Source organism: Chrysochloris asiatica, unplaced genomic scaffold, assembly GCF_000296735.1.
Source record: "Chrysochloris asiatica unplaced genomic scaffold, ChrAsi1.0 scaffold00098, whole genome shotgun sequence".
Taxonomy (NCBI): domain Eukaryota; kingdom Metazoa; phylum Chordata; class Mammalia; order Afrosoricida; family Chrysochloridae; genus Chrysochloris; species Chrysochloris asiatica.
The window spans coordinates 1-15,247 of record NW_006408616.1 but is presented as its reverse complement, the minus strand read 5'-3'; the positions used below and the strand labels follow the sequence as shown (position 1 = coordinate 15,247).

Here is a 15,247-nt window from a genome sequence, read left to right as displayed (position 1 = left end):
GTGGTTCTGTCAGGCATCCATGGCTGCTCTAATCCCTGCCCCCTTGGTCTCACCCAAGATGGTGGCTCCAGGAGCAGCTGAGCAACTTGAATTAGAAAGCAATGGATTTCTTGATTCTGCTACAAATTCCTCTAGCTGTAAGCCTTTCAATCTTCTAAATATTCCTTTATATGTGGTTCAGAATTCTGGCACCATCCCCTGAGCCTGCTTGGTCTGGAATTCTGTGTTGTTGCTGACGGAGCTCCTTGCTGCACTTCTACCCTCTCTGCCATCTTGTTTGTTCTCTTCAGGATAGATTTTGAAATGTCCTTGTGACAATGAATGCTACACCAATCCTCTTCAATTTGCCATTACCAGCATAGTAATCTATATGATTGACAGACTCAAAATGGCCTATTATGTCCATTTCTTCTCACTAATGTCTAGGATATTGATCTTTATGTGCTTCGTTACATTTTTGACAATTTTCTAATTTTTGTTCATTTATACTTCATATACTTTATGTCCCTATAATTAATGGATGTTTGCAGCTATTTCTCCTCATTTTGAAGTGTACCCTATCATCAAATTATAGTCCCAAAAGCTTTGCTCCATTCATGCTATCATTGTCAACTGTACTTTGAGGAGCAGTACTTCCCCAGTAATATTTTGAGTGCCTTCCAACCTGAAGAGCTAATCTTTTGGCATATATCTGACAAGGTTCTCCTGCTATTTATGTCTTCATCTTATGGTAGTATATCTGACAATTTTCTGCTGCTATTCATAAAGTTTTCAGTGGCTAAACATTCAGAAGTAGTCTGCATCTTATTCTTCCTAGTCTGTTTTATTACTGAAGTTATGCTTTAAAGTGTTCAACATGGGTGACCCTGCTCATATTTAAAATACCAATGGCATAGTTTCCAGCATCACAGCAACTTACAAGCCACTACAATATAACAACCTGACAGATGACTGGTGGAAGAGAAATATAAGAGAGCTAATTTATTTTGCAATTAAGGGCAAATTTCATTATGCTGGTTAAAGTTATGGACTGTGTTCTTGGTTACTTACTGCCCCAAAGAAATTTTGAGGGATGTGTAAAATGTTTTGAGTAGGTCAGAAGGAAAGAGTTAAACAGCACAATTATAATATTGTAATCTGGAAATTTCAATTTCTATGTAGCATTATAGCCTTAGTCATTAAGGTCAAATTATAATTGAATTGCATTATAAACTTTGGATGTTTTTAGGGTTTTTCTTCCAGTGAACTAACAGCCCCTTGCTATCTCTTGGATCTTCACAGTGTCACTCTAATATTAGAAAGAATCAGTCTGAAGTTCTAAATTTTACAGAAAGAAAATGTAAGAAAATTTTACTATTAAAAAGCATTTTAAAAACTTTTATATACTATTGAATGTGGACAAATAGTAAAATTAGCCTTGCCTCTTGGGTATCATAAAAATAACTTTTTCCTCACAGATTGTAATCATTTTCTATTGTCTCAGGTCCTAGAACACATAATATAATCATTAAATTCTCCATTTTGGTTTAGTAACAAAGCCAAAACAAAATATTGTTTTCTATTTTATGTATAATCTACATGTAATGCTCTTAATTTTTCCTTATGTTTGTAACACTTTCAAGAATTAAGAAAAATAATTATTTTTGTCAGTAATAGCTGACTTCAAGAAATTTATCTGCTAAGGAGTGGCTTATTTAATAAAAATATTACATGAAATTAACCTAAAATAATTACAATCAGTGTGCTAAGAAGAAATAGATAAGATCATTTGCATGCAATTTAACAGTGATAGAAGTTTAAATAGAAAATTCAGATATCCAGTAAAACTTCTTTCAGCAAAAAATCCAAAGAAAATTACAATACACACACTTAAGAACTTTGATTTCTTTTTCCAGATATTCTGGAAAGGATATAAAGCTGTCTGTCACCAAAGTAGTTCAATAATTCTACTTCAGTCCAGCAAAATCTAGGCCAAATAGGTAGTGACACTTTAGGGACAGAGAAAAACTTGCGAAGATACATCAGATTTCAGAAAATAGGAATTTTCAGTTTAAATTACTTCAGATTTTACTCACTCCTCTTGGAAAAAAATAAAATCAAGAAGTACTGCAAAACAAATTAATTTCACCATATGTTCCTAGTCACTGATTAGAACATTTAATTAACTATTTTTTAATTTTCTTGGCAAAATTTAAGTAAATAGTACAAGGCAAATCATCCCTAAACTTTTAAAAAGAAAATGGGCAGCATATAAAAACATGTACAGTAATAGAAATTGTCATTGTAACAGCCGGCCTTTGAACACCTAGGGAATTGTCTGTTTACTCTTTGCTCCCCAACAAGTCAAATGCCTGCTCTGAGAGAAAAGAACGAAGGTGCCTTCCTTATGCCAGTCTTTCATTTTATCACAGAAAGCATCATTTTCCCATAGCACATAGAACAAAGGAAGGAGAGGAGAGAGAAGAAGATAAAGAGAAGAAAGGAAGAGAGGAAACAACCAAAATGTATTGAATGACAGTTATGTGCATTTCCTATTCATTTGATATTTCTTATTTCATCTTTATCTGAACCTAATGAGGTATTTATTTATTAGGTGAAAATCATTTTACACATAATCAAAATAAGTGTTGGATATTGTAGGATAAGCACTGTACTGCTAACCACAAGGTTGGTGGTTTAATCCCACCATTCACTCCTTGGAAACACTATAATAAGATTGCTCTGAGTTGGAACTGACTGGACAGCACTTAACACCAACAAAGCTGAATAAATTTATTACTCACTTACCTTTATTCTGTTACAGTCCATAATTATTAGTGTGAAACCAAGACATGGTCAGGAAAGGATCATAGTTACAATGATGTGGAACTATTAGACAATATTAATCTTTTCTCCATATAAGTGGAAGAAAAGATTGAGGTTGTCAAAGACTTCATTTGGCTCATCAATATTCATAGAAGCAGCAGTCAAGAAATCAAAGGATGTATTGCAGTAGGCAAATCTGTGGCACAAGACCTCTTTACAGTGTTCAAGAGCAAATAAATCAGTTTGAGGACTAAGTTCCACCTGATAGAAGCCATGGTATTTTCAATAACCTCATATGCATGTGAAAATTGGACAGTGAATAAGGAAGACAGTAGAAGAATTGATGCATCTGAGTTATGGTGTTAGAGAATATTGAAAGTACTATGGACTGCCATTGGAGTCCTGGTGTGGCACTGTGGGCTAATGCGTCAGACTTCAAAGTCATTTGAACTTCAAGGTCGGTGGTTCAAGTTCACCAGCTGCTCCTTGGAAATCCTATACAGGGTCACTGTGGGTTGAAATCGACTTGACAGCACTTAACAACAACAACAACAATGGACTGCCATTATGACAAACAGATCTGAGTTGGAGGAAGTACAGCCAGAATGCTTCTTGGAAGCCAGGATAGCCAGGCTTCATCTCTTATACTTTGGATATGTTCTCAGGAGGGATCAGTCACTGGAGAAGGATATTATATTTGGTAAAGTGGTAGGTCAGAGAAAAAGAGGAAATAAGATGGATTTGCACAGCGGTGGAGGCAATGGACTCAGGCATAACAATTGTGAGGTTGGCCCAGGACTGGGCAGTGTTTCATTCTGTTGTGTATTGGGTCACTATAAATCAGAACTGACTTCAATGGAACTTAACAACAACGAAAACTCATTTCTCACAAGAGTAATGACATTATTTATAGACATGCAATGTCAGAAACTATGGTGAATTCGAGTTTTAGACAACTTATGATATGTTGTTTTTATTAAGTGCCATCAAGTCAGTTTCAAACCATAGCAACCTGTATAGAGTTTCTGAAGAGTGGTTGTTGAGTTTCAACTGTCACCTTGAGATTCAAACTGGCTTTGCAGTCCAGCACATTAATCCACAATGCTAAAATGCTGGTGATGAGTTTGTTTGGATCTCAGAGCCCCATTTAAATGCACAGAGAAGGGTCCTGGATTAAATGAAATCAATCAGTCACAGTTTAAAAGAGGATTATTAGTTAGATTCTGTATGTCTGTTTTCCAAAAATAATCATTCCAATTGAGAAAATATACCTTAAACTCAGAGGGTTTCATTTTATTCCCAACCAATTGGACAGGCCATTGGTCCTCTCAGAGCTTCGAGTTATTTCATCTGTGCCAATTCTCTTAGAGGAGCCCAGGTGGTGCATCAGTTAAGCACTTTACTGCTTACCAAGAAATTAGTGATATGAACTCACCAGCCACTTTCCTTGAGGAAAGATGTTGTAGTCTGCTCCCATAAAGATTTAGTCTTAGGAACCTTATAGTAACTTATAAGATTACTATGAATCTGAGTTGACTCCATGTCAGTGGATTTTTGGGGGGTTAATTCTCTTTAAGGAAATTTTGCAGACAGAGTATTTCATTTATAATCTACCCAAGAATGAAATGAGATTACATATACTCACATTGTCTATTATAAGAATCCTCCCTAAATACTCTTAAGTTTTCTTTTGGAAATAAATTTTTCATGTTTATTCATCATTCCTCATTTAGCTTATTTATCATGTGAGTGAGAACAAAATTAAATGCAAAGATGTTTGAATGTTACATATGTGTTGAACAATAAGAAAAAAAGCATACAATATTTAAAATATGTCCCTTCCCAAAAATTCATGGGAAAAGATGACTTTTTCTTTCTGATAAATGAATCTTAACTCCCTTCTTCACATTATACAAAAACGGATTTGAAATGGATTATAACATAAATGTGGCAGCTAAAACAATTAAGATTCTAGTAAAAAGATTAGGAAAACTTTTTAAAGATCCTAAAGTTTGACCCAGATTTCTTAAAACAGTATCAAAATAATATTAAGAAAAATATTTAAAACTATGTCTAACTAAAATTAAGAAATTTATCATTAAGAGAATGAAAAGGCAACCTCAATACAGAACACATTTGCAATTACATACATTCAAAAGGAGTCTTGGTGTAGCACTATAGGATAAGTATTGGGTTTGAACCACCGACTTTGCAGTTAGCAGTCCAGTTCTTATCCTATAGTGCTACACCAGAAATTCATACTTTGAAAAATGGTTAAGCCGTATCTACTCAATCTAAACTTATATACTTCTTGTGACCCAGCAATTGTATTTGTTCTGACTCATAGCGACACTGTATAGGATTTCTGAGGAGCGGTTCAAACTAACCTTTCTGTCCAGTACATTTTCTTACATAGCCACATGCATACGAGACGATTAAAAATAGCATTGCTCAGATCAGGCACACCTTAATCCTCAAACTGTTATCTTTGCTCTTGAACACTTTAAAGAGGTCTTTTGCAGCAGATTTGCCTAATTCAGTAAGTCACTTTATTCCTTGACTGCTGCTTCCATGAGTGTTGTTTGTGGGTTCAAGCAAAATGAAGTCTTTGACAGCTTCACTCTTTTCTCCATTTACCCTAATGTTATTTATTGTTCCTGTTGTGATAATTTTTGCCTTATTTACATTGAGGTTCAACCCATACTGAAGTCTATAGTCTTTGATCTCCATAAGTGAGTATTTTAAGTCCTCCTCACTTTCAACTAGCACAGAGTAAAACAGGTTATTAATGAGTCTTATTCCAATCTTGATACATCTTCTTCATATAATCCAGTTTCTTGGAATATTTGCTCAGCATACAGATTGAATAAGTATGGTGAAAGGATCCAACCCTGGTGCACACCTCTCCTGATTTTGAACCATTCAGTATGTTGTTCTGTTCAGAACCATTCTGAACTTGTTCTGTTCCAACAACTGCCTTTTGGTCTACATACATGTTCATCTTCATCATGAGAATAATTAAGTATTTGGGAATACCCATTCTTCATTGTGTTATCCATAGTTTGTCATGAGCTATACAATTGAAAGCCTTTGTAAAGTCAATAAAGTACAAGTAAACATCTTTCTGGTATTCTCTGCTTTCAGTCAAGACCCATCTGACATCAGCAATTTCATGTCTTCTTCTGAATCTGGCTTGAATTTCTGATAGTTCTCTGTAGAAGTATTGTTGCAACCTTTTTTTTTTTTTTTTTAAATTATCATCAGCAAAATTTTACTTGCTTGTGACATTAACAATATCATTTGATGGATTTTGCATTTTGTTGAGTCACCTCTCTGGAATTAGCACAAATATGGATCTCTTCCAATCAGTTGGCCAGGTAGCTATCTTCTAAATTTCTTGAAAAGATGAGTGAGTTCCTTCAGTGCTACATCAGTTTCTTGAAAGACTTCAGTTTGTATTCTGTCAATTCCAGGAACCTTGTTTTTCACTAATGAGTTAAATGAAGTTTATACTTCTCCCTTCATTATCATTGGTTCCTGATCATATGCTACCTGTTGAAGTGGTTGAACAGTGACCATTTCCTTTTGGTATAGTAATTATGTGTATTCCTCCCATCTTCTTTTGATGCTTTCTACATCAATCAATATTTTGCCCATAGAATCCTTCAAGGCTTGAATTTTTTCATCAGTCCTTTCAGCTTGAGAAATGCTGAGCTTGTTCTTCACTTTTTGATTGCTCACTACAGGTCTTTACACATTTTATTACAGTACTTGACTTAGTCTTCTTGAGCTGCCTTTTTGTAAATTTCTGTTCTGCTATTTTACGTCCTCATTTCTTCCATGTGCATTAGCTTCTCTAGGCTCACAATCAAATTTCAGTCTCTTGTGACACACATTTTGTTCTTTTCTTTCTTTACTGTCTTTTTAATGACCTTTTGCTTTGCTCCTTTTCAATGCTCTTGATATAATCAAACAACTCTTCTTATCTTCAGTTATTAGTGTCTAGTGCACCAAATCTGTTCTTGAGATGTTCTCCACATTCAGGTGGGATATGGTCAATGTCTTATTTTGGCTCTCCTGGACTTGTTTTAAGTTTCTTCAGCTTTAGCCTGAACTTGCATATAAGCAAATTGATGGTGTGATTTAATGTGTCCCGGCCTTGTCTTGGCTGAACATATTGAAGTTTTCCACTGTCTCTTACTACAGATGTAGTCAATTTGATTTCTATGTATGCCATTTGGTGAGGTTCATGTGTATGTTGTTGGTGTTGGTGTTAAGTGCCACGGAGTTGGTTTCAACTCATAACAACCCTATATAGGGTTTCTGAGGAGTAGCTGGTGAGTTTGAACTACTGACCTTGCAGTTCAAACCGATCTTGCAGTCCAGCGCATTATCCTGCAGTGCCACAATAGCCACCTTTTACGTTGTTTGAAAAAGGTATTTGCAGTGAATGTCATTGATCTTGCAAAATTGTATCATGTGATCTCCCACATAATTTCTATTTCCAGTGCCATATTATCCAACTAATGATCCTCTTTGTTTCCAATCTTTAATTCTAATCACTAATAATTATCAATGTATCTTGATTACATGGTTGATTTGTTTCAGAATGAGTAAAGTTGGTAGAATTTTTCGATTCTTTTTAAAATCACTGGCTTTAGTGATTGGTGTATAAATTTGAATAATAGTTATATTAACTGTGGGTGTATGAATATTATCCTATAATGGAAAGCATTATACTTCAAGATAGATCTTGAAATATTCTTTTTGACAATGAATGAGACCATATCTCTTCAATTTGTCATTTCTGGCACAGCAAGCCATATGATTGTTTGATTAAAAATGGCCAATATCAGTCCATTTCAGATCACTAATGCCTAGGATATTGATCTTTATGTGTTCGGTTTCATTTTTGTGAACTTCCAGCTTTTCTGGATTTGTATTTCATACATTTTATGTTCCAATTATTAATGGATCAACATCTGATAAGTACTCATAATTCAGGCCTTTTGCAAGAAAAATATCTCTTCTAAAATACTATTAGTTGGTTTCTTCTCAGGTCCCTTTTGAAGGAAGATAGATAAGGTGATTTTCAAAGTATTTTATGGTGAAAATAACTAAACCATTGGAGTTTTATATCATGAAGTAACATGTCTAAAGACAGAATATATTTTATGCCTTTTAACAGTGACATTAAATGATATCTTCATAGACTAAAGGAACAAGCTAAACATTTCAAAGTATCCAATTATTTGTAGGGTGGTACACATGTGTGTATATTTGTAGATTGTGGTGCCTCTTCATTCATCTATTCATTTTTTTGTCTGCCCTTGAATACTTTCTTATTTTGACTATACTGCTGCCTCAGAAACACAGTCCTTTTAAATGACCCAATTACCAGAAATGAGACAAGTCTTTGGACTTTGGGAAGAATACCTTTCCCCAACTCAATGAATTCATCTTAATCTGTCTGAATTCTACTTCATAAATCCTAGAAATTGTACTATTCAGATGGCCAGTGGTTTAAGGTTTTGACTGAACTTCAAAGTGAAATACCCAATACTAACTATCTCCTCATAAAACATATGCATTGTCTATATGATACTGCTTCTTCAAGAACTGTTTCTTTTCTGAGTCATGTACAAATAATTTTTTGAGTCATGATTATGAATAATTTTTATTACAAATAGGCACCAAAAAGAACTTATTTTACTCTGCTAATTTTTTTCACACAATCTTTGAATTCATATCCAACATACTCTAAATTAGCTTTGCTCTAAATATTGGAAAAAATTTTCTAAGCTACAAAGATTTTACAAGATCCATGTAAGACAGTGCCTATTAGAAACCATAAAGAGCCGATAAACATACCAATTACAAAGTTGGCCTTGGAGGTTGATTGTCCATACTGTTGCTCAATGTACTTTGGTTTATATGTCACCATGCCAAATAAAGAATTCAACTGAACAGAACTTGCACACAAATACAAGCAGTACACTGGATTTCCAAAAAGATTCTTCAGTGATGGAAGAAAATCTATAAAACAAGAAGAACGTGGAATAATTAGAAGACAGCTGTCATACTTGGCAGAAGCTACAATCTTGATTACAAGGCTTAGTCTGGTCATGTTAGAGTTCAGATCATTCACCATGTTGCACAAATACACACAGTCAATAGTAAGTTATTGACATAATTCAAGGTTGAGATCTGACAAGTCTCAAATTCAGGCAGAGGTACACACGTTTGCAGGCAAAAATTGGGCCTACACCTACAGTAGAGTCAGAAAGGAACAGATTCCTTTAACTAATGTAAGGAAAAGAGATAGAAATAAGCCTCATCACCCAGCTGGGAGACTGAGACAGGATATTAGGAATTTCAGATTTCTGTTGTTTATTTTCCAGAAATTGGTCATGGTCACAGAAAAGGGATTATGAAAATTATCTCTACTTCCAACATGAAATTGAGTGTTCGAAATGAGCTTTGTGTGACTACTCTCAGATCTTACCATTATATATCCAAACAGAAATATCAAGAACTACTGTAAATGTGAATATAGTTTGCTAGAGATTGATGCAAAAGAAGGTGGATATGTTAATACTAGAGAAACACTGTTGACCTTTTGCATCACAACAGTCTCTCAGTTACTGTTTGGGAAAGATATGCATTGGTTTACGTTTCTCTAATGGGTGGGCCTCATCCCTCCAAAGTCCACAAACCCTGAAGAGTCATTCTTTTCTTCTCTGTCCACCCAGAGTGATGCTAATGCAAGGCATAAATCGTAGGTAAGGGCATTTGCAAAGTCTACATTTAAAGAGTGTAAGGGTGAAGATGTCAGTAAGGAAGGTTACCAATCAGCTTTCCCAGTAATAAAGCTGACTTTTGATCTCTATATCTGCTGCCTGTATGTTTTCTTAATTTGTTCTGAACACACAAAGGTGAGAGGAGTACTATTTCTTGAGTCCCTAAGGTGTCAACAGAGAAATGGAAAGATCTTCAAAATCATGGAGAATCGGACTCACCTTTTGCCATTTCTATTATTTTTACTTTTTTTCCACAGGGTGTTTGGTAGTCTGTTATGAACTTGCCTTCCTCAGAGGAGGAATTAGTATCTTCTCGACCACAAGGCCTTGGTAGACTCTTTGGTAAACACCAGAAAGGCACAGCTGCGAGAAGACTTATGACTCCCGCTATTAGATAACCAAGCCACCAGGCACCTACCCACTGGGGATCCTTTGGAGTAATGGTTATGTGATCTGAAAGACAAGGAGGAGGGCTAAGTCATAGATGAAGCAAAGCTAACAGGTTCAATTAAGTGCTCCCTCCTCTCTTTTTAATCCTAGTCCTGGCTCTATTGCAGTGTGTAGTTGGTAAGTGCCGTGAAGTCAGTTTCATTTCATAGTGACTCTGTGTAGGGTTTCTGTAAATCTCGGTGGGAAAAGAAAGCCTCATCTTCCTCCTCGGCAGTAGCTGGTGGGCTCAAACAACTGAAGTTGTGGTTCACAGTCTAGTGCTTATCATACACAATCACTGCACTCCCGTATTATACCATTAACTGTTGTTAAGTGCTGTTGAGTCAGTTCCAACTCATAGCAGCCCTGTATAGGGTTTCTCAGGAGCAGCTGATGAGGTTGAATCACCCATATTGTGGTTCAAACCGACTTTGCAGTATAGGGCATTAACCCTCAGCACCACACCAGGACTCCTATTACACTGTAAGATTTAATAGTTCATACATGATCATTTTTTTCTACTCTAAACAATTATCTTGCTAATTGAAAGACATGGGCTACTTCTGTAACATGATGCTTTCTCTGTTTGTTCTTTGATCTAAAAGTATAATATTCAAATACTAGAAGGAAACTCATGACTTTCAACCTTCACTTGAGGTTTTACAGAGGGACCTTTGGGCCTTTGGCATAAGGCAAGTAACATGTGAGGGAGAATTATGAGTGCTCAAAACCTCTTATACCAAGAACTCATCATTTTCACTTTTATTTAATTCACAAATTGAACAGCTAAGAATTTATTTGATGACAGGTTTATCCTGTCACCCTGTGGCCCAAATCTAGTGTAGACATCTCATAACAAAGATGATTAACTTAATACCTATTGATGTTAAATCAGCAGAACATTATTTATTTGATGGTAGTTAATGAAACTTTAGAGCTATTTTTTTTCTGAAGTGAGATTTTTATATTCAGAAAAATCTTGATATCATATTCATATTTTTAAAAAAAAATTTTTTTTAATCACTTCTCATTTGACTACAAAATGAGCACTGATAAAAAGTATTGATCCCCAAATTAAGTGTTTGCTTTTTTCTGTATGCCGTTGTAAGTTGATTCTGCCTCATGCTTCCCCATGTATGCACAGTAGAACTTCTCTATAGGATTTTCAAGGCGCCTCCGAGTGTTTCCAAACACCAACCTTTGATTAGCAATCTACCTTTTAATCTTTATTTCAGCAGTCCAAATCCACCAGTTGCTCCTCTTAAACCCTATAGAAGATTGCTCTGAGTTGGAACAGACTCAAGAACACTCAACAGCAACAACATAACCATTTTTAAGATGCTATGAAACATATCACTATATAAATACTTCCATCACTCTACATGAGACCAATAAAATAAATACACGTTCTTTGACAAATAGGCTCAGTTGCTACTGAATTATGCTCAGAAAGGCTTAGAGGAGCTTATCACTGAGTATTGTTTCTCCTTAACAATTCCCACTCACCACACCTATACTTTCTTATTCTATATCAGTCTCCAAGCTTGAATTTTTAATTTTCATGAAGTCAAGGAATTCAACTATTTCGCTCACTGCAGTAGAACAGAATGTGGTTTAGAATCGATGAGAATTTATTTTTTTGACTTAAATGAACACATGAATAAAATAATACCACTTTTGGAATGTGTCTTGAACTTTTTAGAAAGGAATACGTTAATGTAATGGTTTCCACATTCTTTTTTAACATAATGACTTCAAAATGTAATTGTGTAGTTATTTTGTATATGGGAATTACTTGTTTTTAACTGCTCTACTGGATTTCTTTGAAAAAGATAAACATTGTCTATCTCTAGAGGGCACCATTCACAGAGAAAGAAATCCAACTATGGAAAGATCAGGCCTCCCTCCCTCATGGTCCCTACACAAACAATCCTGGAAGGAAAGTCCATCTCACTATGTTGTTGTTGTTGTTAGTTGCTGTCAAGTCAGTTCCAACTTATAACAATCCTGTATAGAGTTTCCAATGAGCTACGGGTGGGTTTGAACCACTGACCTTACAATTAGCAGTCCAGTGCTTGTCCCACAGAGCCACACTGGGACATAGTACATCTCAATTAAAAGAAAACTTGTCTACTTAAAAAGAAGAAGAAGGAAATTTTGGTTGCCAGAAGACTGTCAATCCTTAGCTTTTCTGGCAAGTTCCCAGTTACATTATCAATTGATGCAACTGTAATAGATGTTGACACACCTGAAGTCAATGAGAGCCAGTAAGTAGCCACAGATTTTAATCTTGACTCTTTTGGAAGGCATTTGATCTGGGAACCCAGAAGTGAAAAGGATACAGCTTAATAACAAACCGCTGTCATCCAGTTCCAAACACCACCTATTTGTCATATTTATTAAGGCATGTGTTGATTTTATCAACGATAAGTCCATAGATTACTTTCATTTTATCAAAAGCTACTATCCTGTCATTCATAAAATTAAATTTGTTATTTTTCACATGATTTCTCATTAAAGAAAATATAGTAACTAAAATAAAAGAATAAATAAAAATAAACTCCATTACCTAGATTCATAAAGCCAATGTCAACATACAATTTGGCACATAATGAACCTAATAGGAAGCCAAAGATTGGTCCTATAATTGCAACCGTCTGCACGCACCCTGAAAAAAAAGGAAAAAAACAGCTACCATTTTTTTTTGCTTTTATAAATTAATAAATTTTCAAAAAGAAATATGAGATTCAGTTAGCATATAAAAATATTTCATTTGTGTGCTTAATTTGTCAGTTTCTCAATTTCACTAGGCAATAAGTCCTTCTCTACTTTGAGGGGAGAATGAATACTTTGAAGACATTAATTATCTCTTAGTAAGACAACACCACCAACCCCTGAAAAGTTCATTTTAAAAATGGAGGAAAGTGTACTCCCTAGGATTAGATTCCCTTCTTATAAAAATCAGCATTATACTGATTCTGACAGCCGGTCAAACACCTTTTTTCTTTTATGGTCAATTAAGTGTCAGACTTATTTTGATACTAAAATTAACTTCTTCCCCCTTAGTGAAAAAGCTCCTCCATTCCCTCAGAGTTTCCATGAAACCATTTGTGAGAGTAGTATTTGATCACACCCTTAGATGCAGCTAGCAAAGGAACTAGACTTTGAAACAGGGAGAGGGGAATGCTCTCTGGAACACCGATGGCCACCTAGTTCAGGCAAAATAGGTAAGCAGAGCATACTGCATAAATGACAACTTCTAGTAACCAGTTTTCCCTGCAAACCTCTGCTGTTTACCTTTCATTTCACTTAAGAATATAAAATGCACATATTACTGGTAGAGGCTACTCTTTAGATTAACTGGAGGAATAAATAGCAGGTATCAGATTCTTTTCTGAATAGGATAGAGGGCAAAAAAAGTGAGCATGCTCTGAGGTTTCTGGAGAGAAAAGAGGAGTACTAGGCATCTGGCCTGGTTCTTTTGGCTGCAACTTTCCCTCCTGTCCCCAGAGTGATTTCTTTGTGCGTGTGATGGATTTTTTGTTTCATTTCCGTCTCCTTTTTGTAATGAAATTTTCTATTGGAGCAGGAGCCTTGTTCTTAACTCTAGCTTGCTTAGCTATAACCAGAAGCCTCCAGGAGTTATATAGTGCCCAGCCAGAGCAGGATAGTATAGTGGCCTTGATGCGATCCCTCAACTAATTTAAATCGTGCTCTTCCATTGATGAATGTGATGCCCACAAAATATCAGAACCCCAAGAAATCATTACTAATTTCTGAGACAGAGAACAGGTCTTCATCCTCTCTGGGCCCCTAGTTCATAATCCCAACTAATGCTGTTTAAATTCAGATGAATTTAGAATTTGCCTTTGCTTCAATTTTTTGGTTTTTGCAGTTTTAGCTACTGGTCCACTTATGCGGGCCTATTCCAGAAATGAGATCGCTTGAGGCCTTGCTTCTGTCCTCTTTATGTTTTTCTTTATCTCATTCTACTGTTGAGATTTACAATTCCTAACTTCCTATCACCCACAGAACAAGAAAGAAATAGAGACAAAGGGAAATGAAAGGAAGGAAGAAAGGTGCCTTAAAAATAACAGGTCTTCTAAAATAAAATCCAACTTTTAGGGCTCTGGGAACAAATATATATACAAATTATTCAAATGCTTTAGTAATAAAGCCATCTGAAAAAAATAATTGATGACATCGAAGCCCAAAGAGGTTAAGATAATTATATGAGGTCACAGACAATATTGTAGTTACACTCAATTATTGCCCAGTTTTCTTTTAATTCAGTGCTAGTTATATACTTATTGCAAAGATATTCCTAATTGCGATTTCTTCACATCCAGTTTTTAAGTATGTACGTCTGAAATGCGTGCATTCTATAAAGTAATTGGGCATGAAATATTAAAATTTCTACACTCTAGTTAGTTTCTAATAGAATTAAGAAAACGAGGTATCCTGCCTCCCAAGAAGATGAGTGAAGTAGGGATTACCAATATAGAAGGCTGCGTTGTCTTCACAGGCAAAATCATCAAGGTATGAGATGCCTAGAGGCTGAATGGGAGTTTCTCCTATTCCACGAAGAAGATTCCCCAGAAAAACATAAATCCACATGGAGGTGCTGGCATCAATTTCACATTCTTCATATAAAAGCAAAAAAGAAAATTTAAATTAGATTAGTAGACTCCGGGTGTGGCACTGTGGTGGTGGTGGTGGTGGTGATGTGACGTAGAGTCGGTTCGGACTAACAACGACCCTGTACCGGGTTTCCGAAGCTGTAACTCTTAAGGAATAGAAAGCTTCATCTTTCTTCCGCGGAACAGCTGGTAGTTTTAAACTGCTGACCTTGAGGTTCACAGCCCAATTCGTAACCACTATGCTACCAGCTGTGTCACTGTAGGATCAGCAAAAGATTTCAAGCCACAAGGTCAGCAGTTCAAACCCACCAATTGCTCCTGGAAGCCCTACATAAGGTCGCTATGAGTTGGAACTGACTCGACGGCACTTAACAACAAAGTTAAGGATTTATTCAGCTTTTCTATAATTTACCTTAAACTAGATTATATCAAACATAATTTAATATATGAGTTTGGGCAAGATGAGAATATTTTACACCTTCAAAATTTGTTGTTATTGTTGTTATATGCCATTGAGTCAGGGAGCTCTGGTAGCGTAGTGGTTACGAATCGGGCTGCGAACCTTAAGGTCAG

The 15,247-nt window shown here is 35.7% G+C and overlaps 1 protein-coding gene across 1 annotated transcript; it reads right to left on the bottom strand.

The window, feature by feature from the left end:
- Window positions 1-7,998: 7,998 nt before the first annotated feature.
- LOC102813568 (solute carrier organic anion transporter family member 1C1-like) lies at window positions 7,999-14,677 on the bottom strand (the record flags this gene model as incomplete). The annotated part of the gene is made up of 5 exons (XM_006866974.1): window positions 7,999-8,018; window positions 8,677-8,841; window positions 9,825-10,058; window positions 12,604-12,702; window positions 14,531-14,677. Coding segments are annotated over 5 exons (665 nt in total), but the record flags the coding sequence as incomplete, so codon positions are not given.
- Window positions 14,678-15,247: the final 570 nt, after the last annotated feature.